Genomic DNA, 26,953 nt, shown 5'->3' with positions numbered 1-26,953 from the left:
ATAAAAAATGTGTATTGTAGGCTGCTTCATCCTAATCTGATAGCCTGGGCGTGCCGTTTTCTGCAACTGCTCTCCTTCAATATTCATAACGAAAATCCAAAAACACATTACTTGGCACGCATTTCATAGAAACACGTAGATGGCCCATCATCCCTATTGACACAATATCATCATTCACTTCTCGTTGTGCAGGCGATAATTGACTATTAGACTCCTCAGTGCAGCTTTGCATGAGGTTCAGTTGGAACATTTGTAATATTTGTACAAATTATCCTTTCCGCAAGAAAATGTTGCATGCGTAAACGTGACTTATCTGAGTGAAACCACGCAACATACACAACATGAATAGTCTCTCAATTTAGAGCGCATGTGGAGGTTGGGATTAGAACTAATAGTGAAAGACAGAGCAAACTACGCAATAATAATGCATCAAAATTGTACGTTTACACAAGTGGTGGTCAGAGCCGCTCCTTGTAGTGATGGACGTGATGCGGACTATGCATAAACAAGGCTGCGCTCACACGCGTGAGCATGTATGTATATCTGACAAGGTACCCACTCACTGTAAAACACTTCTAACAAATGTTACATTGATAACGTTTATCTACTGTGTGTGTTCGAATGGGTTACTAGGTCGCATCAAGGCGTGATAGAATCGCTGGAGACGTCGCAGAAATAAAGCAACTCTCGGGTTTTTTGTACATATGTCAATATCAAAGAGGCTCTTTGTGGAGAGGGACACTCTAATTCGCCGCACGTGTAGGGTTTCTCCTACGTGTTGTTTCGCATGTGACTCTTAGTGAAAGATTATTTTTGTAGATTCTGCGTGAAGAAGGTGCTTGCGTTTGCATGGGTACCACCACATAGCTTCTTCTGTAAAAAGAATTTTCGCACATTCTGCACGACTAAGGCTTCTCTCTCGAGTGCATACGAAAATGTGTCACTTAAGCCCGTATGACACTTGCCAATTTATTGGCCAATCCATTGGATATTGGATTGTGTACCCACTGACACACGCCAATTTCTAGCCCAATCTCAGTTTCACAATATTGGGCACAATTTCTTGGCCAATCTACAATTTAGAACAGGTTCTATTTTCTCGAGGCCAATCTCCAATCAGAACTCAGTCTTGTCGACTCCTAGTGGCCAAAACTAGAAGCTCTTTGCAAAACATTTCACCTCGGAATTTTAATATCATATATAAAAACTTTACAAGCATAGCAACCCATGAAATAGCTCAAATAATTAATGTGTACTTTGAGAGAATATAAATTCACAAACATCAACTGTCTAAAGTGGGTAATTCGGAAATAACATTTCGGATATGTAATGAATAAAAACGTCGTGTTTCTCCTCGATAGCGTCTATATTTTGTTTATTTTACAATTATTAAACTATTTTTCATGATTTGAGCGCTAAAGTTTCGGGTGAAAGTCCCAATTGATGACACAATCTCTGTTTATTCGATGAACATATTCCAGCCAAAACGAGCCGCTAAGTTATCTTGGCTCACCTATGAGATCACCATATTGCCTATCTCTCATCATTCAAGGAACTCACCCGAATGAAATTTCGAGCAATTCGAGAATATCTTTGCAGCCCCTCGAAATAGTTATTAAATTTACAATTATTATGCCACCTCCCATTCTGTAGCTCATTGGCAATTAACCTGCGTCTTGAGATGCTCTTTTGTCATTTTGTGTTATATGGCGTTCTCTAGTGGGGTATTAGAACACTATAACGGCCAATATTGGTGTAAATATTGGTACGTGTCATACGATGCGTAAAGCCCAATATTTTTACCAATATTGGGCCAATTTATTGGCCAATATATTGGCCAATAAATTGGCAAGTGTCATACGGGCTTTAGTGGTTCTTATTCGAGAGAGACTTTTCACACTCGTGTCATGATTTAAGGCCTCTCTGTCGTATGCAAACGCATGTGAGTGTCGAAAGAACATCTTTTTGTGAAATGCTTGCAGCAAATGCTACAAGAATAAGGCTTCTTTCCCATGTGTGTTCGAATGTGTGAGGTGAGGTGACTTTTCTGAATGAAGGACTTGCTGCACACGTTGCAGATATACGGCTGGTCTCCCGAGTGTAATCGTATGTGACTGTCGAGATGACCACTCTGAGTGAAACACTTGCCGCAAATGCTACAAGAATACGGTTTATCCCCCGTATGCGTACGAATATGTCTAACTAAGTTACTCTTATCCGAGAAAGACTTTTCACACTCGTTGCAAGAATATGGTTTCTCTCCCGAGTGCGTGCGCACATGTCTAACTAAACTACTCTTATCCGAGAAAGACTTTTCACACTCGTTGCAAGAAAACAGTTTCTCTCCCGTGTGCGTACGTACGTGTCTAACTAAGTCACTCTTATTCCAGAAAGACTTTTCACACTTGTCGCAAGAAAACAGTTTCTCTCCCGTGTGCGTGCGTACATGTCGAACTAAGTTACTCTTATTCGAGAAAGACTTTTCACACACGTTGCATGAATAAGGCCTTTCTCCTGGGTGTTTACGTACGTGAGCGTCGAGATTGTTTTTCCTGGAGAAAGACTTACTGCACACCTTACATATAAAAGGCTTCTCTACTGCGTGTATTCGCGAGTGAATGTCGAGATGACCTCTATGAGTGAAAGACTTGCTGCAAGTGCTACAAGAATATCTTTTCCTTCCTGAGTGTGTAAGTTTGTGTACGGTGAGGTCCCTTTTCTGAGTGAAGGACTCAGTGCACTCGCTGTATGAATATAGTCTCTTTTCTTTTCTCGAACCCACTGGATTGCGTAGATTTTTAATGCTAGATGACATTGAAGATAAACTCTGTGAAGTTGATTTCTCTTCCAGAGTAAAACTTCTCGTCAATTGTCTTGTATTTTTCTCATCCACTTTTCCTCCACTGGTTTCCTTGATGAGCACATTTCCTTTTGGCATAGGCTCTAGTCTTTTCCTATGCAGCCTACTTAAAGCCTTTGAGGTGGTAGGCTTGCAAGAACTGCTGTGTCCGCTTGATGGAAGTGCTTCCAGAGACACATCTACGATTGATGATTCTGCTGCAGCATCAAAATTACGAGCAACAAAATGAATTTTCATGTGTTTCATTAGATCCTTCTTGTTGTTGAACACATCTCTGCAGTTCAAACAATTATATGAATCTTCGTTTGAACTGTAACCGTTCCCTGGATTATTGATCAAGCGATTAAGTATCTTCTCATTGCCTCCCATGATGGTCTCACAGCCACTTCTGTCATTTCTACTTATTCTGATAAAACTAAGGTTATGCGAGGTATTTGGGGCATCACAACCACTTTTCTCCCCAACAACAGCCATTGCGGCTCCACCTCTGCTGCTTTTAAGTGATTCAATGTCTTTGTTATTACATTGTCTGTCATCAAGAATTGAGCAACTTGTTACCTCATAAGTACCAGAAGCACCACATTTTCCCAAGTCTTCATCTATCAGATTTTTTCCTATCTCTTCATGGGATGTTCCAGCCTTGGAAATAACTTGTGTCGCCATGGGTGTGGGACCAATGCATTCATCAATTGAATGATTCTTTAGATTTCCTTCTGCAAGCACATATGAAGTTGATGTTGTTTCCTCGGGCATTGCTTCGGCAGTCGGGACCCCTAGAGAAAAGTTCAAATAGCAATTAACACAGTCAGCCATGAAATTTAAGACTACATCATCTTCTATTTAAAATCCATTGAATGGATGGTAAAATGCACAAGTCAGGTGGTACAATTGCTGCCCAACTTGGACTTGAACCAAGGGACTCGATATAAATGAATGGAGGGGAAAAGAACACATATCATAAAAATGACGAGGGCAACAGGGGTGTAGTAGAACAAAAAAGACGAAATCATGGGTTAAAATGATACGTATACAAATAATCAAGCACACACATACGCATCACACATATGACTTCCAATTGCAGGAAAAGAATAAAATTATACCCCTTTCAGAATTAGTCCTTTAAAGAGGGAAAAATATTTTCTTTTCAATCGAATATTTAATGATCGGTGAATATTTTCTAAATTAAAAAGGTTCCTAACAATGCCAATCACAATAAATTTTGTGGTACTACAGATGAGTATCTACAAAAATTATTTTGAATTTTTCCTGGATTAGTTTTCATAGAGGTAATTAAAAATTTAAAGATAAAAGCAATGAACAAACAGACAAAAGAAACTCCCTTGAGTGAAATATACCCAACTGTCATGAGATAAGCTATGGTTTGGAGCGGCACTGGGGGCAGATATTCCAAGTATGGCACGCAAGCCTGAGCTCTTATTTGTGTTGGGATAGTAGCATTTCCACTCTTTTTCATTATTTGCAGTTTAACCCTTAGAGGACCAAGGGAGGGCTAAAAAATGTCCACCTTTTTCTTTTTTCGATATTTTAAGTACCTACTCATTTACCCAATACAGATTCATAACTTCGTTATATTGTCAAATATAGGTTTAAAAAGATAAATACATCTTGATGTGTATGGAAAATTTTGTTCATACAACGTTAGGAGAGCGTAAATACGTGGTGGACACAAAGTAACCCTCCCTTGGTCCAACCTGTGACATATTTTTCGACCGAATGGAATCGTGTAATGTGACAAATATTTTTGTTTGGCATTACAATTTATAACTTAATTAGTTTAAATTAAGTATTAACGTTTATTTTAATTCAACAATAGGCTCCATATTGCATTTATGTATTTAAACTATGGGATGTAATTACTTTGATTTTATTTCACAAATTTCTACTTTACTTACTTTCGATTATTATTCTATTCTAAGAAATCAGAATTCGTAAAAAAAAAAGTTTTCAATCTATTTATCTTACATATTGATTAATTTTCTTTAAAAATTTTGAACTGCATGTATAAATAATTACTCTCTGTTTCTATTCACTTTGCTTACTCTTATAGGCTCTGCTTGGCAGAATTATAAACTGATACATTACATCGAAATAAAGCTACTGAGTACCCTTCTGAAATTTTGAATATTGAAGTCATTCCTTGTATAATACTTTCACAAAAACCTTTTCACTGTATTTATTTTATTCATTCATGAACAGGAAAGGGCGCAAAGAGCTCTATCCAGCCATTCATGAAGCATCTTTTACAAAATGAATTTTTGCATACCCCGGAAACACTTTGGTTACCTATCTAATCAGACTCGCAAGAATTCGAAGTATTTTACCTTCATATCAAACTGGAATGTCATTGATGCGAAAATATGAGTGCAACAAGAACTAGCTCATATTCTTACCGTGATATTAGTGTTTTTAAATTTATGACACACCGGCTAATTTACTCAATACCTTCACCCTCACCCTCAGCTGCCGCGTGATTTGAACTCTGGCCATTCAAGATGCAATCTGTATACAATATAATGTAATTTATACAATCAGGATACAATCCCAAAATTACCTATCACACGGTGAGCATTTACGATGCATGGCATGCTACCTGCAAAGCTCCTGTGAAATTTTGGTCCTCATGTTGACATCTAGAGCTACTATGCGGTGGCTTTTGAATGAAAGGGTTTATATCTTTCAAAAGTTTTCCTATCTGCTTATCTACTTGACTGAGAGTGACGTGTAATGAGAATTGGAAATTACAAGTGACACAGAATAAATCAGTAATGAAGAATTGAGTGATACTGTAGTCCACGTTAGTGAAATCAGTTCAAATAATGACAGTAAGGCAGGTGAAGGAAGTGACTTTTGTAGGGAATAAGGCAGCTAGGAAGATATCGAGTACGTTGCAAAAATGGCAAGGAAAAACCTGAGTAATCCTCGTCGCGCGACTAGGCGAACCATTCAAAATATATTGCGGAAAAAGCAATGTTTACCACCTGCTGGTAAGGAAAAGGATATGTGCAAGCCATTTGAAAAAATTTCGACCCTGAAATTCTTGACATGATTTTACGGCATACGAATGAAGAAGCAGAACGAGCTTAAAGTCTAAAAATGATACGGTAGAACTAAAATCCTTCGTAGGAATTTTGATATTGTTCGGCGCAAACGGTGATAGCAAGTTAGAATTACATGATTGGTGGTTACAAAGATTTGGAATGTCCTCCTATATTGCTGCGAAGAGTTGAAACTGATATCAGGAACTATTGCCTTATTTGATGAAAAGTCTACTTGAGGAAAGACAAAGATGAAAAGACAAAGTTGCGCTTATTTTTCGGTATTCCAAATGGTCAATGGGATATCACCCAAATATTACATTTGTGAACCCGATATGTTCGTTGATATGATAGTTGATGAAATGTTATCATTGTTTAGGGGAAGGTGTAGGTTTATAGTATTCATGAAACAATCACCAGGGTAGTATGGGATACTTATAAGAATGTTCACCAACTGTTATGAGAGGTATGTGATCAACATGGAAATTGTTGCCTGAGAAAATAATGAACCATCAACAAGCATAGGTTCAAACGAAATAGTGAACGCCTGGTGGTTCCAATCATGAATTCCGGGGAAAATGTGTCAATGTGTAGATACTATAATTCTGTGGAGCCAACAGAAGAACTTTATGGATTCACTATGGTTGGAACTATGCAGAGTAACAGAAAACGTATTCCTGAACAATCGAAGGGTACAGCTAGTCAGAAGATTTTTTCAAGTTTGTTTGAATTTACAGACCCGAGATCTGGGAGTCCACCGGTGACTCTTATCATTCATCACCAAAGAGAAGCCTAAGAAAAATATCGTTTCTCTATCCACACAGCATATAGAAATCTGTTCATATCCGATATAAATGTCAATAATTGTTTCAAAAATAAATGTGACGTAAACTTGCTCTACTACAACACCAAAGGAGTTGTTGATGTTATTGATCAGATGCTATGCAAGTATTCCACCAAAAGATCTACAAGAAGTCGGCCAACCTGTCTTCTTTGCACTAATCGACATTGCTGCCCTAAATGGATTCTCTCTTTTTATAATCATTTTCCTCAGTAAAATATCAAAAAAATTAAAAGGAGACATCATATAGGCATATTTGTTATAGGCCTTTGTATAGGCCTTGAACTTATGCGGCCACAATACAGTATTAGTTGAAAAAGACAATAGATTTACAGAAGCACATTTTATTGATGATGGAAGGGGTCGCGGATAGAAAAATACAGCCGTCATATGTTGCTGTCAAAGTAATTGGCACAGGAAGTTTCCACGCGTGCAGCAACGCACTCACATCAAAAAGAGAAAAACCAAACAAATTATAAAAACTATGATTATATGTACTATATGTAACAGTTATAATTGCGGTTAACATGGCATAAAAACTAACGTATACAATACGAAGGCAATAATGCTGCCTTATCAGAAGATTCGAGTTGATTATTCATTAGTGATTGCTAATGTTAATCATTTTATAACTTTATCATAATGATATGGTTAATGATAAATAAATACTACGAACAATGTAGAACATAATTTTTTTAATTAGGAGACGTATTATGATGTATCATATACTTTTAAATTAGGTAACTGCCCAGACAGCACACTGGTAACGGTATACATATACCGTAAGTATACCAGGTGTATACTGTTTCCTTGAGAAACTGTATACATGTTTTAGATTCTAAGTATACATAAACAGTATCCTGAAGCGTATACGTATACAGTATACGAAAGGTATCTGTATACCTTTCATATACTGTATACGTATGTGCTACATATGGAAACAGTATCTGAGAGGTATATGTATACCTTTCATATACTGTTTCCATATGTAATCTCAGTGGCGGATGCATATGGGAGGCGCGCCCCCCAACCCTTTCCTGGCCGCCCGCATAACCAAACATTGCAGGACTACAATTTTAACTTTTTTATGTCATAAGATGGCTTTGTATTTTATGTGCGTGTAATCAGTTCAAATAACACTTTCTTAAACTTTGCATCTGACTTGATTATTTTTTTAGGATAAAAGTAAAGGTTGGTCAAGATATCTTTTGCGCCCCCCTCTAGAGTTTTTTTCTGTATCCGCTACTGTGTAGCCATTAGTAAACAATTAGTGCCCTTTAAAGGTTACTCTGTCCGTATACTATTTCCATATGTAGCCTTCAGTATACACAGCGTCCTTTCCAATGGGCTAAAACCTTTCCGTTACTTGCGTGCTCCTATGACCCCAAGAGCTACACTGACAGGAATAAATCTAAATTACCTCAGGAAGGGCCACTCACGCCAAATATGTGGAAGGGTAGGAGCCGGACGAATGGTAGTCCACGTGATGGTGTCACGTGAAAAACACTGTTGGAATTTAGTTGGAAAACCTTACCAGCTAACTCTTCCCTGAAAACATGGAGTGGGACCTGTTCGCAAAGGGCAGGTGTCATTCACGGCAGCGAGGTATCGGCTCGAGCCGCTACTCTCTTCTTATTCTCCTTCTGGTTTCATTGGATAAAAACGTCGTCTCATTTAATATCTTTAAACTGATTCATCAGTGAATTTATTTTCCCCGGTTGGCTTCAGGCAGCCCTGGCAAAAATGAAGGAGGCTGATAACGGTGCTGGAGAGTTTTTTATCATTTCTGTTTGGAACACCCAAGAACTCCGTCCGCCTGGGTTATTAAGAAACGCAGATTAATTTAAAAAATCAATGAACTGCCTTAAGATGTAAAAAAATCCTGCCATGAAAAGTCCCTATTTTCATCAAGAAAAATGCTCTTCGAAATGTGATTTCAATCGTGCTTTCTTATCTACTGAGGCGATGAAACAAAAAAGATATTTTTCAGCGGAATTTATTCCTCAAGTCATAACGCGAAACTTAATTTTTTTCAATGCCAAGATTTGGACTCCCGCCCGTGATTTCGACCTATCGATAGTGGATTCCGTCGATAGTCGATTCCACCAGTAGTCGATTTCCACAGAAACATATGCAAACATAAATGCGTCCATAACCGCTTTCACAATCAAAGACCCCGCGAATAATGTTACGTTCACTGTGTTGTGTTCGTCGTTTGCGAAATTGATCCTGCCGAAGTTTATCAGCCTCTTAAGTTCTTCATTTACTTGTTTCACCTGCACCTAGGCAATTAATTACCGTTATAACTTAACTTTGTAGTGTTGTGTTTGCTGTTTGCGAAACTTGTCCAATGAAAGTTTATCAACCGCTCAAGTGCTACTTTCGCTTCCATCATCAGAATCTGGGTAAGTAGAAGTGTTGCCATTGCCACATTTTTTATTTTAAATAACGCAAATTCTTAATATTTTCAACCTTCTCACACTTTCTGAGACTGAGGGATCCATCTTCTATTGATTGAAAAACTTTGCATTTGCGTAAACTTTAATTTATTTATGTGCTTGACGCATTTAATCACCGTAGTGTGGGAGGAATGTGAACAAACATTTCTCGACTTTACTATTTATTAAGTCATTTAAAGTTATTTACATTTTTTTAATTGGCTGTTGTGCCATTAGTGTTGCTTCCTTTAAAATGTAATCATATTTGTTGGAGATCAGAAGGTATTTCACTCTTTAGGTTTAGACAAATTGGTTTTAAATTATTAAGAATTAAATTCTCAAATTAATTCAGTACTTCGATTATTCAAGGTGAATAACTTATCGTTTTTTACATATAGAACTGATGGGGAATTTTTTCGAAATATCCTTTGTTGAATGTTGGTATTTATATAGCTTAAGGGAAAATCCCATGAATAGAGATTACTTTTTAACAAAGTGACTTACTTTAACTAGACAAATTAGATGTATCACTAATACATTCTAATAAAGTTTATGTGATATTATTTACAGGTGTAGTAAGGAAGAATTTTCCAAATTGCCAATGATGAAGAAATACGAGGAAAAGTGAGCTTGTTCTTCATGGATTCTTGTGACCTTAAGGAAGGATAATCAGGCAAAAACATTGATATTGATCCTATTGGTCTTTATTTTCGTTTACATTGAATAAAGGCATTTCTAACGGTATTTGTTATTTATCAACACTCATCAAAATATTCAGAAAATATTTGTCTTGTTATATTTGACATCTAAATTCTTACTACTTCTTAAATTGACTTTTAACTTACTATGCTTAGTGAATTTACTCATACGATAAGATGTTTTTTTTACATTGGATGAATAGACTGATTAAATAATACTGTGAGAGGATCCGCTAAAACCTCTTGACGATAATTAAGCACAAAATGTGGTTTACTGTCCGGGCTTTGCCCCTTTATTGTGTCTAATGAATTCAATCTCTTATGTATTTCTGAGATTGTGTGGTATATTAGTAAAAATATGTGTAATATTTAGTCAAATATAATTATTTTGTTTTAACAGCACACATGTGTTTTCCATTTCCTCTGTAGACCCTGTAAGACCTGAATTTCACAGATTTTTTCTCTATTCAATTTATTGTCAGCAAGAAGTCTCAAACAAACTGGTAAGTGTTCCCACAGAACAATGCAAAACACACTAGCATGTTACATAATGTTTATGAACGCTCTCTGCTGCTTAGACAGGATGTTCTCAAATGTACGTAAACACTCTGAAATGCTGGAGATGTCACTCACACTAAATGACAAAATGGATGTACTTACTAGTACTTCCACGCTTGCACTAAATACACACTGGCACCAGAACAGAGATTTAGTTTCTATTTTGCTACTTTAATTTCAGTTTTAATACAGCAGTGCATGTCAACAACTGCATTCAGGATTTTGCTCAATCAAGAAAAATATACTCAGGGTGTTCAGTGATTGGGAATCTGGAAATATGCATGATTTTTGGTCACTCAAAATATCCATGAATTTTTGCTCCTGCTTGGAATTTAAAATCTTTTATTTCAAACTCGTTTCACATGAAATATGTCAGTGCAAGGCCAATTTTCAGGCCTATTTTATATACTTACATGCATGCTTCAAAATGCATTGATTGCAATTTAAATTGCACTTTATGAGTGCAAACACTGATTAGATAACTTTTTCAATTTTAACAAATTTGTTGATATTCCAAGTGTTGCATTCATTAAATAAGTGAATAATTTCTTTTAAAAATGTAAGAATTTTAACTAGGATAATACATAATTATAGAATTAATTAAAAGTATTAAGTAAATGTAGTGTTGTAAAATTCGTATACATAGCTTTTATCTCGTAAGATTGACCTGGAATTTAGTAAAATTTCCCTAGAAAACCTGGAATTCTGCAGGAATTTTTCTGCTTTCATACATATATACGTCTTGTATACTGTATATATATATGTCTTGTATACTGTATACGTATACTGTATATGCGTGGTAGGAGGACATTTGCTGCGTTATATACATTTGGTAGATGGTGGGTAGAAGGTTTTTATACGTATACAGTATACGTGTATCTTCTACTGTATACGCATGTTATACACTACGTATACGTATATTTAATGTATACAGTAGCATGTGTGCTGTCTGGGTGAAAACAGAGTGGAAAATTTTAGGTTTATTTTAAATAATCATAAAATTGTTTTCCTGGAGTACGGTTGCTGAAAATTGACTTAAATTTGAAATACTATGCCTTATTGTTATTTTAAATGCACAGTTATCGATGATTTAGAAACTTAATTTTCAAATAAGAGCATGAAACCCGGAACCTCTGTGAAGAAGTTTTGCCATAATTTCGTTTATGATTAGTTTAAAAAGATTAGAAAATTTCAATATTTTTATTGCAATTTTATGACTTTCAGCTGGATAAACAAATTTTAAAATGTTTTAACAATGTAAAAACACAATTGTTGAAGATATACTCTGTTTCATGAGTAGTTAAAACGAAAAAATATAAGTGGACATTTTTTGACCCTCCCTTGGGCCACGGTGTAACCGGAAAAAGGTTGGTCCTTTAAGGGTTAATCATTTTCCAAGCTTTCTTCTGCAGAAAACCACTCCCAATAACTTAAGAAGATATTTAATGAACCTTTAAAATGCCAAGGGCAATGGAAGCTGAAATTTTCAATAGTTAGTAAAAAAAAATGACCGAAGGCTGCCATTTTGTATTACGTCCTGCAGTGTAGATTTTGCACAGAATTGGACGTCCACTACATCAACGTCAATTTAAGTTGTTGTAGGATGTAAGCATATCAGATTTATTTTGGCTATCCCTTTCAGCATCAATGGCATAATCATGACGAATTTTAGAAAGAATAAGGACTAATTTATTATTTTGGGTCAGTATGACATTATCGTCAATTCTTCTGGGAACTAAAGAGAGATGAATTCCCTGCTCTGCTTTTGCAAGGTAAAATTTCTCTCTGAATTCATCTCTTATTTCTTTTTTTTGCACCAGCGTATAAAGGCCTTTCTCTTTCAGCAATTATTTTGGCTATGGGAAAAATAGATTTTTCCTCCCTGCTGTTCATTATATACATTGATGAACTCTGCTCCCGCATTAGCAGTATAACACGTTTTTTTGCTGACGACCCTGTCATCTATCGCGAAATTAGTGATCACTCTATGACATTCTATCATTGGACTGAAACAACGTTCATTTTTGGAGCCAAGAGAGAGGACTTGAACTTAATATGAGAAAATACATGACGGTACATTTCTTGCTGAATTCGTGCATCTATAACCATGTTTATGCAGTGGATGGTATTAACATAGAGGCAACATACAAAGTGAAGTGCGTGGGAGAAACGATAACCTCGAACCTATTGTGGGGAACACACATAAGAAATATTTGTCGCATAGCCCTGAAGAAATTATGATCTGTCAAGCGTATTGTGGGAAGATTTTCAGATGAGAAAGTAAAAGAAAGGTGCTATTTTGCACTCGTCCGACCGCACCTCGATAATGCAACGAGCGTATGGGATCCGGCTAAGAAAGACTTAATCAGCAAACCGAAAAAAATACCAAGGAAGGCTTTGTGGTTCGTCAAAAACCTCTACCATTGTACAGAAAGCATTACCCAGATGTTATGTGAATTGGACTGGGAGCCACTGGATACTCGAAGGCTGCACGCTAGGCTTAGATTTCTTGAACAGTTGAGAATGGATTTCTTTAAAAGCGACACGAAGGACAAAATATTAGAGCCCACTATATTTCCAGGTCCGATAGAAGCGATAAATTAAAAGAGTTGTTTTGCGGAGCGGGTAGATACGGGAATTCGTTTTTCCCCCGAGCCGTAAGGGATTTTGATAAACACTAGTCCTAATTCCCATAGAGCATATCCTTTTTATGTTAGAACAGCGGAAGTCCTAACACCCCCTACCACACGCCTTTCAGGGAATTATGCAGATTGAATGTAAAATTATTCGATTGATATCAAGAATTCGGCTGTTTCTTAGCCATACTGATTTCATTTCTGGAGCACACCTATAAATTTAATATTATGTCAACCATATTTTCTCCTCCAAGGAATCTTCATGCCTAGTTGTCAGTAAAACCTAACAAAGCACCATTGCTAATCCCAAGGACAAAAGGGTGAATAGGAATGCACTCATTCAAGATTTTCGCTAATTTTTCCACGAATTCAAAACGGTCCAAAAGCAAAGCTAATATTTGTCCTCATTTGACCAAGTTCCATGTTTACATTTTCAATGAACCCTGAAATTTACTTTTCATACCCAATTCTCAAACAAAATGCTCCATTCTGGCTTTTTGGGTATATAATTTTGAGGATTCGCAACGCTTTTCACCAGCATTTCTGGAAAAAAGTTGTGTGGCTACTAAGAGTAAATTTTTTCCTTTCAATAAACTAGTCTCCAAGCTTGGTTGAAGCAAGGCAGCATTCTTTTTATCGATTTGATGTGACTCTTAAACCGTCAAAAATGCCAAATAGAGAAAATAAAAAAAAATTATTAGCCATTGCTCATTTACATACCCAACAATTTCAGTGAAACAAAAATATTTTGTTAGGGAAGACCATTAAAAACGATTCCAATGACTACAAAAAACAAAGTTAACATAAAACTTCTCCCCTATCCAATTACCACTTAAAATAAAGACAACAGGAAATATGGATGGATGACTAATTCAGGTTCTTCATCCTTCAGAATCAGTCACAATAAGGCCTATTTCAGAAGAGACCACTTTCCACATTCCTAAATTCTCCGTATGGCGCAAGGAAATCCAGAGTTTTCTCATCTGAAAGCGGTCTGAGTTTCATGACCAGTTGACGCTGTTGATGCTGCAGTGCCTGGCCGGTTAGAAATGGGCACAGTGGAGAACACCGCATGATTTGACTGGTATGAAGGCATCGGTAGGGACATTAGATTATATTTAAGCACAGCACCGTGCCATCTGAAAGTGACCTAAGCCTTACTTGTATGCAACTATTTGCGGCCCTTAAAAGCACTCACCCACTGCTTCAATTGCAGACTCATGGGCTACTGTCATATTCTCAATAATTGCTTTAGTCACAGTAAATGTTGGCTAAATAAAAGCATTAACATATACATCCTCCACATTAGCATAAATCCCTCCAAGTGTAGAGTTATTAGCAACCCGTAAGAGTACTCACCAAATGCAGACTCATGGGCAGTAGTTGCACTCTCAAATGGGTCCTCATCCTCACTTAAAGTAGGCTGGAAGTAATCATCAAGATATTAATCATGCACCAAAAGAGATTCAGGACTTTTTTTGAAAGGATTGATTTAAACTTTTTTATAAACCACATTACGACAAAATTTGGAAATCCTCACAAATTTTTTCCTTACAAAATAAAAATATTTGCAACACTTCAGGGAATTAAATATTATTCCATTTTTTCAACATGTAAACGGTCTTTGATTTATGTTCCGCCTGCATTGTGATATTATCTTCATTAGATAGCTCTGCAATGGATGCAATTTAGTTTATGTGATACCATGTAATAATTAAGGTTTCTTTGGCAATGAATAAACTGAAATTACATAATGGAAACTAGGCATCTGAATGAAAAAATGGGATAAAATCTGACACTGCATTGCAGAAAAATATTTCCACTTAGAAAACTAGGAGGGGCGTTTTTAAAGTAACTACCATTTTGACATAAAAAAACAAGAAGTAAATTTTTTTTCAAAAATAATTTATTCACTTGAAAGGCCACACTTTACATTTCTACATAATTCCCAATGCTATTGAGGCATTTATCGTATCTTGGGACCAGCTTTTGCATGCCATTGTTAAACACGCTTGCCGCCTGATTAGACAATTACTGCTTCACAGTCGTTTTCACTTCATCATCATCGCAATGGTGCTGATCCGCCAGATGTTTCTTCAAGTACATAAACAAATGTTTGCTCGGCACTAGAACGGGACTGTATGGAGGGAGGTATAATTGTTCCCAGCCAAAAGAAGTGATAAGGTCTTGAGTTTGATTGGCTGTGTGAGGACGGGCATTATCATGGAGCAAAACGACACATGCACTCAGCATGCCACGCCTTTTGTTTTGAACAGTGCAGCACATTTTTTGTACAGTCGCACAGTCCGCTGCTGCATTGATTGCATCGCTGCAAGTAAAAAAATCCACTAGCAACACAGCCTTTATGGCAGGACAGTGCCATTCCGATGATGACGAAGTGAAAACGACCGTAAAGCAGTGGTTTTCTAGTCGGGCGGCAAGCTTCTTTGATGATGGCATACAAAAGCTGGTCCCAAGATACGATAAATGCCTCAATAATAATGGGAATTATGTAGAAATGTAGAGTAAAGTATGGCCTTTCAAGTGAATAAATTAATTTTGAAAAAAAAATTACTTGCTTTATATGTCAAAATGGTACTTATTTTAAAAACACCCCTCGTAAAATTTTCAGTGAAAATCATGGAGATAATGATGAACAGCTGACATTTGTAAAATATAAAGTAGAAACAAATTTTGAAAAGTGCTACATGTAAACATCAAACCTAGGATATAAACACCGGGCTACCGCTCCTACTTAAAGGGAGACCATTTCTATAGGAATATATTAGGTATATAAATGTTGAACTGCATTCCACTTTTAAAACCATTGGTTATATAACCTAATATGGGAGGAGATTTGTGGACAGCTCCCAATGAACTACAACACTACAGAGTTTGATTGAAATGTGAGACCTGATTTTCTAAATGAGCAATGAATTATCAGTCCTGGGATTTCATGTTGTAAAATAAACATTTTCATGAGGCATGATTTATTGGTCACTGGATAGTCTATAGTAAAATAAATATCATATTGATATTTGCTTCATCGGTACCAAGATTTAACATAGAAAAAATATAAGGCAATGAAACTACAACAATTAAATACAAAATAAAGAGGAAAATATGACTTACTTTCAGATAAGAATATGTACTTGTTCCAGTCATAAGTAACTTTGAATTAAATAGGTTACACTGTCTGTAAATACTTTTGCCTCAGCCTAAATAAGATGAAAGGAATTTGAAGAAGGGTCACTATACTTCCAATAAACAGTAACACTGGGAATCCACACTCTTGCGTTGCAGGAGTACGGCTCTTTGTTACTCACCACAGGGAAAAAAGTTGAGCTTGGTCACTTGTAAAGCTAGAGCTTTAGATCGTTTGTACCTCACCCCCTTGCAATGAAGGCAAGCAAGTAGGCCACCCGTTGAGGTACCAATAAAAGTTGCATAAATATGCCAAACACTGTTAGCTCATGGCCAATACATGCCAACTTCCTTTTGTGTGCTATTAAACGCCGACCATGTGCAGGTTAATAACAAGCATCTATGTGAGGCATTTGACACCAAAATAATGAGTAACTCCTGACAATCACAGGTAATTTATGTCATCATGTGAAAAAGAGTAAACACATGAAACACTATGGGCCACCAATGAGCCCCACGTCCCCACCGAAGGGCTAATAAGGTTTAGTTTATCCGTCCCAGGATTTTATAAGGCAAGAAAACTACAATACAAATGTACAGCATGAAAAGGAAAAAACCACTTTTTTAAGATAAGAAAACTTATTCGAGTTATTAGTAACTTTCAATCAAATGGGTTACCTTTAAAGCTGTGTAAAAATCTAAATGTCCTAGCATTTTCCTTGATTAAAATTTCTGCCCACAATCTCCTCCAACAATTCATCAAATTCCATAGCAATAATTCTATACATACCAGGGCATTCTCCTCGGGAGATGGTTCCTCCTTTGTCCCGACCAGCGTCCAGTCCGGGTCTGCCACCATGGCTCCCCTGCCCTGAGCATCCACCTTTTCACCTTGGGAAGCAGTTAAGGTATTGGGCTACAACATAAACCCCAATCATCATCATTAATGATTGATAGACAGAAATATTAACACAATTTTTTGAGAATTCCTCAAACGAATAAAATTAAAGTTAGTTTGAAATGGATATATTCTTCATACTACCTGCAAGCTGCCTTAAGGTAATTAATGTTATGACTTTATAATATTTTTTTAAAAAATACCACTTTACTATATAACTATTACTTCTTATTTTGACCGCAAAATACCTGCAAAAGCCACCTGATGATCAACAGGCCAATCGTTTCTGGAGATGCAGAACTCCAGATAAAATCTTATTCGTAACTGTAACTTATTTTACGAAAGAAATTTGCATGAGAATCCAGAGCTCATAGGTAATAATGTACATTCTTGGAAAATAAATAGGGTCAATAATGGAGGATAAATTTAGTGTACATTTTGGTTTGTAATTCAGTTTAGAGACATCAAACCTTTTGACTAACAAATTAAACTTACTAAGACAAGATATAACAGAAGGCCATTCTGAGTTAACAAAAAAGAGAAATCTGTATATAAACTCCTTATAAGACACAGCTTGCATAGCTTCAATGGGAAAATATGAAGGTTCATATACTCTGCATGGACAACTGATAAGTAGGGATGGGAAAATTTAGCCATCATGAATTTTGAGGATTTAGACACAAAGTGTCCTGGTAGAGGTAAGACGTTACAAAATACCCCAAAGTGACTGGGAAAATGACTTATGAACTCACGAAATGTCGCAAATTGTGTCCCAAAATACGAATTTTTATTTTTTTGGGGAAAATTTGAAACTATAATTTCAAACACAGGAAAAAGCATCACATTACACAGAATGATTTCAATTCGATTAAAATTAACACAAGTGGGAGTATTCCTTAGGTATGTGGACGAGTGCAGTTCCTCATAGCAAAACAAATGTTGCGATACAATCGCGGGAGGATGGCATCGCGTGTTTTTGATTTGCTGCAATACTAGGCAATATATGGCAATCTCACATCCTTACTCTGAGGGAATAACCATCTATTTGCTCTCTGAGTTGAACAACATAAGAGCAATGTATGCAATTTTTTCTTATCAACGTCACAAATGGAATATTATATTAGTAGAGGAATCTGAAGCATGCCCCTAGAACTGTTGTCATTCCGTGAGCATAAAAATCAGATTTCAGTGGTAAATTCTGAGTAGAACTGTCCGCTAGCCCGGCGCTAGCCTGATGAATGCACCCATGGGCTGCACGTGCCTGAATATCTGCTGTTTGGATCTCTACCTTTTAGCTATGTCTGTCAAATAACTGATTTTTCAGTGGCAATTGTTAAATATTGCTGCTGGCGTCTCAGAGATTCTAGTTATTTTGACGAGTTATTGTAGTGCCGAATTAAAAATTAATAAAAGGGACAGGGCTTTTCAGTATCAAAAGGATGGATTTTATTGTATCGATAAAAGTATGGTAATGTTCAAATTCTGCAATTGTCAGGTAGCTTGGGAAAGGAAAGACTCGATTGAAAAACATTGGAAATCTTTGAAGCATCTAACTGCTGCAAAATTTGGTAAGTATGGAAATTCTTTAAAGTTACAAGCATCAATCTCTGTCTGCATCAACTGCTGCCATGAAAAACCAAATTGCTCATCATTTTGGGAAGTGGGTAGTATGAAACTTTCTCAAAGCTGACATTCTTCTCTACAAATTGGAAAATGAGCACATGAAGTCATTTTTGAACGACAGAAATAGAAGGATCAACAACTTTCCTATTTCCACATGGTAATTTATTGAGACCGACCATGGTTTCATTGCAGCGTAAAATTATCAAGGTTGCTGTAACTAAACCATGGTTGGTCTCAAAGAATTACCATGTGAAAATAGCAAAATTGTTGATCTTTCTATTCCTGCGATTATGGATTTCCACAAAGTTACACCCGCTACTGTTAATTATTTTTGATTGAATTCGTTGAGGGCAAGTATACGAGAACAGCAGCTTTTTGTTAATTAACCCATTTACGGCCAACCTTGCGAAAACGCAACATTATTGAGAAATGCAAAAAAAAAGTTTCAATTGAATTTTATTCATTTAGAATTCGCTTTTTTCGATAAAAATAAGTTGAAACTGATTTTTAATGAGATTGCATTAGTAACATTTAATAAGTATTTCGATATTTAAAAAAATACTCAAAATGTGTCAATTTTCGAGTCTTCTGTTAAGCAAGATAAATAATTTCTCCTAAGAGTAACTATTCCCTTTATCAAGTTTTTTATTCGTCCATGTGGACGTAGAAATTGCAATTAACAGATATTAAAGCTTATATTTCGTCAGGGAGTCAACATTAAGCGAAAATCAGATCCGGAAAATAATTTTGCGTTTTCGCAACGTTGGCCGAATCCGATATCTATAGGCAGTTATGCAACCCGCATTACTACATATTTCCGTCTCGTAGGAATATGCCGTTTTTACTGTCAGATATAATACTACGCATTTTTATGCCTCGTATTTGACAGATATCGTCATATTTGATAATTAAAATTCTTAGATATTATATTTCCAATGAGATGCTCTATTATTTTACCTAAATCCAATATAAAATAGAGATGCATTACGGCTTGAAAGAAATGAGTCAATGTGAATATTTTTTACAGAAGATAACGTATTTTCCAGTTTTTAATTGACATTTTTAACACTACAGTTTGAATTACAACAAATAATGATTATTTATGAATTACATTAAAGCATTTCGGGTGGAATGGAACACACAACTTTGTACTTTCAATCCGAATTAGTCCTGCCTTACTTCACGATTCAGCGATATCACCGACTTCCACAACAGGATATTGGGTGAATGAAGACGATAAGGCGTAGATATGGGTCGGCAATGATTGAACCAAAACATATTTAGATTAATAAAAAATAATCTACACTTTTCAGACAATTCCTGTCTGGACAAAAATGACAGATTTGTAAATTATGACCTCAGTTTGACGACTAGAAAAATTATTACAATTCGGAATATTTGCTCATAAATTTTGAAATAATGAGCAAATGGTACCTTACTTTGGTCACTACAGTGCATAAATGTTCTTTTAAAACAAGCCTTTTAGATTTTGCTTTTAACTTTGGTGCTTATGTTATTCAGACGGTTTTAGGGTTCAACCAGGCGATAGAAAATTACTTCTATCGACATTTAAACTTGGAAGCAAGTGTTATTCTGGAATTTCTCAAGATTATCCCTGATCCCTCGAATCATCGTATGTTTTTCAATAACTTCTTTTCATTTTGAAGACTATTTATTGTTTTGAAAGAAAAAGGATTATTTGTCAATGGAACCATCCGTGAAAATACGAGTAAATACGTATAACGGAGGAGTGCCTGATAGAATATAATAAAACCATCGACGTGAAACCGAGAGGAACATGAAAACAAACATTTGATAAAGCCCAAGGTTTTAGTATTGTTCGATGGAATGATAAATAGATTGTCCCTGTAGACAGCAATACAAGTTTTTCGCTTCCATTTGGCACAGGGAAAAGTTTCAGAAGAAAAAAGAAAATATTATTTGCCATACTATTCCATGTTAATAAAAGAAAATACCATTCGTGTTATTGGGGAGTATAGTAAATACATGGGAGGTGTGGACCTACTTGATAATGCAAATGAAAATTACCGCACTAGAATTCAGGGGAAAAACGGTCCTAGCTTATCAACTTACTGGACAGCGTTTGCACTAACGCTAGGAGATTGTACAGGTTATGCAACGGAAGTAAATTTCACCGGTAGACTCCAAATCGTATCTAGCAGGGACGCATCTAAAAAGTGAAGTGAATAAGTCAGTAGATGACGTACCCCTATACAATTCGCGTCCATAAACATAGAAAAAGTTAGGCCATATCATTCATCGCGGATTCGTGAAGCATGAAGGGACGAATTTGGCCAGAGAGTTAAAAAAAATTCAGTAGTTGCCGAAACAGTGTAAAAGCCAAACCATGTTTGAATGTACGAAATTTTGTTCCATTGCACCCAAAATGCTTGAGTATTTCATAATTAGCCATTCATTTTTGTAATTCAATCTGCAATGATAAAATTAAAGTCAATGAAAAATGTGAAATACATGCTCTTCTGAGAAAATTTTCGCTTTGACTTATTTCTTTCAAACCGTAAAGCATGTCTATTTTATAGTGGATTTAGGTCAAATAACAACAACATCTCGTTGGAAACATAATATCTAAGGATTTTATTTATCCAATATGACGATATTTGTCATATACGTGGCATAAAAAGGTATAGGATTATATCCGACAGTAAAAACAGCATATTCCTATGAGGCGGCAATGTATTGTAATGCGGGTTGCATAACTGCATACAGATACCTGATTCGGCCAACGTTGCGAAAACGCAACATTTTTTTTTTACCATAAGCAAATTTTTTTGAAGGCCCATATTTTCAATTTACCTTATTTAGCATGTTATTAGGTCAATTGAAAAGAAAAAATTATATATTTTCAAGTATTTCTTTACTCGGCCGGTAATGGGTTAAGTCAAAGCATTCTAATCCTTTCCATAGTCATAGGAAAACTAACATTTTATTTACCGCTGTGAATAATTTTACCTCGCTACTGGTGCTGGAGAAATTACCTACATTTGCCAACTAAGGGACAAATATATTCCTGATCTAAAATACAACACGAAGACTCAACTGAAGGACAAGTAGCTGATAGTTTTTTGTGATAAAACAATGGACAAGAGAGAAAAAATGTTTTTGTGATCTTGCTAAAAATTGTTGAACTGCTTGATAGTGCATTGGACATTTTAGTTGGTGACGTGTGTACTTTGGAAACAGCTAATTCAAAAACATGTTCAAGAGCAATTTTAGACACAATGAAGAAGCATGAAATACCACCCGATAATGTAGCAGCATTAGTGTCCGACTCTGCTCGCTACATGACAAAATGTTTTCATGCAATGGAGGATTTGTTGTCAGACAATGTTCTGATAATTCAGTGCTGGGCCCATAAACTTAATTTAGTACTGTATACTCTTGTAAAAGATCTGCATATTTTGCATCAAGTAGTATCCAAAGTGAGGATGCCATTCCTTAACACATGAAAAAGGAAGCACCTTTATAGAAAACATATCTGAATACAGCCTACCCCGAATCAGCAAGTGCCACTATTTCCTCAGCCATTTTTAACCAGGTGGAGCTCCTGGTATGAATCAGTGGCATATCTTGCAACACAAGCAAAGGACATTGTAGGGTTTATGCACAGTAAAGATATGACAAGAGACAATGCTGGGTTGATTTTATCTGTAGTATTTCATAAGAAGATTAGGAAGCAATCCAAATACAGGCTATGTTCATCACAGAATATGGCAAACACTTTGTTGAAATGACCACATTTCTGGAAGGACACTCACAGCCACCTGTACCTATTCTAGATGGGCAGCTTAGGGGATTTCAGCAAGCACTTGAACTCATTGCATGAAGGAGTTAGGGGAGCAATGTTATTAAACTGCTAGAGGATTGTGGAAGGACAGTAAGTAGGGGAAAATGAGTGCAGTCCTGTCCAGTGCAGCTTCCCATGCTGTAACCAAGCCACTGGAGTTCCGGGCTAATGATCCCACTTCACAGTTTTGTAAGTATATCAATCTATTTGACCCAGCCAAATGATTATCACTGAGAACTTGAGCAGAAAATTAAGAGAATAAGTTTGTGTTCCAAACTGGATGATATTGATGTAATGCCATGTTACAAAGAACTGAAATCTTCTGTGAAGAATCCTGTAACTGGAAAGCTAAAGGTAGATGTTACAGCAGTATTGCTAGGGATGTCACTAACATTTCCAACAATTAGTAAAGCTGTGTTAAAATCAATTTGGATTTCTTGCCTAAATTTCGACTGTGAACGGTTCTTTTCTACATACAAAAGAGTGTCGGGTGATAGACGTCATCATTTAGCTCAAGAGATTCTAGAACTTTTTATTGAAGTATACTTTGAAGGTTGAAACAAACAAAATATAGTAGATCATGTAGTGTAAGTATGCAAAATGTTGAGTGGCATTGATTCTCAGTTATCCTCGTGGCTTGATTTGACTCTACAGTGTTACCTATATATAGACATAGACATATATAGATATAGGGTATATATAGACCTTGGAAAGCCAAAATGGGTACCTTGATAATGACACTACGTGTCGAAACCGGGTCGGTAGTTTGTTAATAAAAAAGTGTGTGGAAGTTAACCATTTTATTTTATCATCATGATTACCTATGTTATTCTAAATCCAGTGGGATTTGTAAAAGAAGTAATTGAGATTAAAATTTACATATTAGAAATAATTAAAAATTACTAACCACACTAAACAGATTGCAATTTTTACACATGTCACATTCCCCATTTCACTACCGACAGGTATTACAACGTACTTTTAAACTGAGATCCACTTTCGCGGTTACACCACTGAGGTGATTGTCTGCAGTCATGACATAGCTACAAGGGAAGTGTCACATAACCGAGATACATTTGGTTAACCTATGGTACTGATCCTTTTCTAGGTTTCGAAATAAAAAATAATGTAAGTATATATTTAAACATGCAGTTTTTGAGAAAACACCAAAATGTCTATTTCAAAGAACCGAATTTCCAATTTCAAAGTGCGGCTTTTCTCCCTCTCAAACCACCAGAAAACTCCTATCCCTACCTATAAGTGGTGTTTTCTTGAGATATTTTTACATCCAGGGACTAAATAAAAATTTGCAATGCAATTTAAGTAGAACATCATTCGTTTTCCAGGAAATAACTGAACCATTTACAACTTATTTGCTGAAAAGGTATAAGACAATGCTTTCAAACAGTGAAGTTGTTTCAGGTGGAAAAGGAATATATCCATGATAAAAAATAACAAGCAAATGATAACGTCACCACTTTGAAGTATAAATCAACTACTTACCATGACTTCAATAATATGTGATTTTCATGTTTCTTAACCTTACAAACAAACTGATATGCTACGCTACACAAAGCAGAGTAACCAGTTCATTGATAAGCCACAGAAAGTCTGGCAACCAGTGATGGATGAAGCCAGAAAGAAATATCAATTGGAATAGTAAAGGCACAGGGAGCATTCTACAAAAAAATGATCTGCTCAAAGCTGAGAATTCAAATACAGAGGTAAGGAAACAATGCATCAGATTCTAAGTATAGAACACATTTATAAATGGTGGATTCAAAATTTACAGCTGCAGAACAGTAAAGAGATAATCGTGAGTTCAAATTTCTACGCAATATTGCTTTGATGATCTCTATTTTCAAAGCAACTGACCTCTTTCATTTTCTCTTCAAGGTTAATGGTTTTTCTTGATAACTTATTGATTTTTTTACACCCATTCCTATTTTTGGCCATTGTTCTCTTGGTTTTCCCTCTGTATGGCTCTATCAAAACCACCTACTACTGCACTGTATTCCTGTGACACAAAGGGCCTACCACTGCTGGGAGGAAATGATGCCAATGTGTTTGAAACTAAAGCAGACCCTTTATGTGTTGATACAATTCATACACAATTCGGCCACTACTCCATTTCTCCCGCGTGAATACCAATGACCTCAAAGGCTTTAGCATAGATCCTCTACCTGGAAGTAAATCGCCTGATAATCTATGATGGCAAAAATTACATCTCATACCGTATTGCTTAAAAACAACTCATTTACACTAGCTCCACGTATAATTAATGATCTAAATTAACTATTGTCATTCTGTTAAGGAGAGGAGATAAATTACTTCGGTAGGCCGACTATCTAGACCCAATGACAAGTAATGCTTTTGTCCATTGCACAGCAATGGATTTCAATTAATATTTAAACAAAGAAGATTTGAGGCAAGCAATAGCATTAAAATGCGTAAAATGATAGCACTTTTATGTGTAATGAGCGCAAGTTCATGTGTTATCATGAGAGTGATAAAGTTTTTTGATTAGGCTACACTGCATTTCGATGTTTCCCCAAGGAACGAACTTGCACTACATCCAAATTGCGCTATAGGAGGCATGGGTGTACATCCATCCGAACCACAAATTTTCTATGGCAGTGGCAAAATACCAATAGCAATACAATTACAACATTACAAATACATTTTCCTTATACTTTTTTGGACACATCGTGCGGAAAAAATGAAGAAAACCATGGCACGGGGAAAAAGCCGACTTTGTGCAACCTGCATCATGTGTCTATCCTGCTGTGCAGTTGACAGGAGGAGGAAAAACGGAAGCTGCACAGGGGGATTATTTTGAGTTTTACATGGTCAGCATTGAAAGTGTTAACATCACTAAAAATTGATATCTTTTGGCTATCAACCTGCATCGCCGATGTCCAACACTCAATTCAAAAATGATAAAGAAGGTCTAACATGTCCCTCGTCCCCAAAGTGAATTACTCTTCACATTCATCATAAAATCCAAATATGCAACAATTTGATTCCCCTGAACATCAATCTCTCATAAGGAATGCGAGTTATGTAGTTGAATCTGGCTAGCAGCTATATCATGATGTCACGGTCAATCTGTTTCACTGTACCTAAGTCAATAGTTCTCAGTTTAACTCTCAATTCCTACTATCCCCCCTTACGCTCCATGGTAAACTGAAGTGAAACTGTGTTTGTATGATCACATAACAAATGACTGCTTAGTGCCGAGATGACAGAGAGCTTACTTGCTCAGTGAGCAAAGTTGAGCAGCAAGTTTGGAAAAATACACCAAATGAGTTCATTACATTTAATTAAAATGATTCAAACATGAAAGCATTTCTGTAGTTGTTCATGACTGAACAGGCAAGGCAACATGCAATACGTTTCTGCTGAGAGGCATAAATTAATGATGCATGAAGGAATGACACTGTGTCATAGAAAAGTTAAATTACACTTGGCAAAAGTACACTCACCAGGTCATCAGTGGCCAATGCATCTGAGGCATCACTTGAGATTCCAGCTGGATGTGACGTGTCGAGAACAGGAGAGTTCCCTTCACTCAGAGGGTCTTCACTCTCATCTTTCACATGAAACTAGAAGAGAATAATGGGCATCACTCAATAAAGGCCAAACAATAATAACCTCGTTTGATAATGAAAACTCCTCTTTTAATTGAGACCACTCCAGCTGGCCAAAATACTCATGAGATTCTTGCGACTCACAGAAAAAACTCTAGAACATTTATGTCCAAATAGGGAGGGGAGAGCTATGCCACCAACATCACATGGTTATAATGAGAGTATTGGCCACTTACAGTAAGGGCACAGCAGTGGGAACGATACATCGAGGTTCCACTGTATATTGAATTGTCTTCATCAATTCCTCACCTAGGTTTATAAAAAGGATCCACAATAGTTTATGATGGTTCCTCAGTTGAAATAATGGAGGATGATGGCTTGAACAAATTGAGGGCAATCAAGAGACAGCCTTGTTAGAGCCATCACTAATGGCTTGAACAGAGATTTGACAAGGGTATCTAAAATTACACTCCACGGGATAAGAGACATTTCTGTCAACAGATTATCTATGCTGTACAACTGCTATTGACTTGCATGAAAAAACATTTGCATGGTTCCACTTCCTGCCTCATGTGTCACTACTAGAAAGAACATCTGAAGATTGCATTATGCCACTGACTTCCCACAAAATACTTAAAGTTATAACAGACACACCCCCATTCCTCATACAACCGAGAAATTTGTAAAACTGAAGGTGATTAGACTTAGTTTTCACTTTGAGTGAGATTATAACTTACCAACTTATCGTCCCTGGGCAATAAGCAGTCTGGCACAGGAATGTACAC

The 26,953-nt window shown here is 36.4% G+C and overlaps 1 protein-coding gene and 1 long non-coding RNA gene across 2 annotated transcripts; both read right to left on the bottom strand.

The window, feature by feature from the left end:
* Positions 1-709: 709 nt before the first annotated feature.
* LOC124173134 (zinc finger protein 260-like) lies at positions 710-17,116 on the bottom strand. Its single transcript, XM_046552642.1, has 4 exons — positions 17,022-17,116; positions 14,447-14,510; positions 1,866-3,633; positions 710-943 (listed from the first exon to the last, which is right to left on the bottom strand). Exons 1-3 carry the CDS (start codon positions 17,088-17,090, stop codon positions 1,913-1,915), a joined length of 1,854 nt encoding a protein of 617 aa, XP_046408598.1. The 5' UTR covers positions 17,091-17,116; the 3' UTR covers positions 710-943; positions 1,866-1,912.
* On the bottom strand, positions 17,111-26,953 carry LOC124173164. The gene is made up of 3 exons (XR_006868415.1): positions 26,906-26,953; positions 26,064-26,183; positions 17,111-17,147 (listed from the first exon to the last, which is right to left on the bottom strand). It is a non-coding gene; the product is annotated as an uncharacterized LOC124173164 (long non-coding RNA).

The sequence above is a fragment of the Ischnura elegans genome, assembly GCF_921293095.1.
Source record: "Ischnura elegans chromosome 13 unlocalized genomic scaffold, ioIscEleg1.1 SUPER_13_unloc_4, whole genome shotgun sequence".
NCBI lineage: Eukaryota > Metazoa > Arthropoda > Insecta > Odonata > Coenagrionidae > Ischnura > Ischnura elegans.
This window is presented reverse-complemented; position numbering and strand designations above follow the sequence as displayed.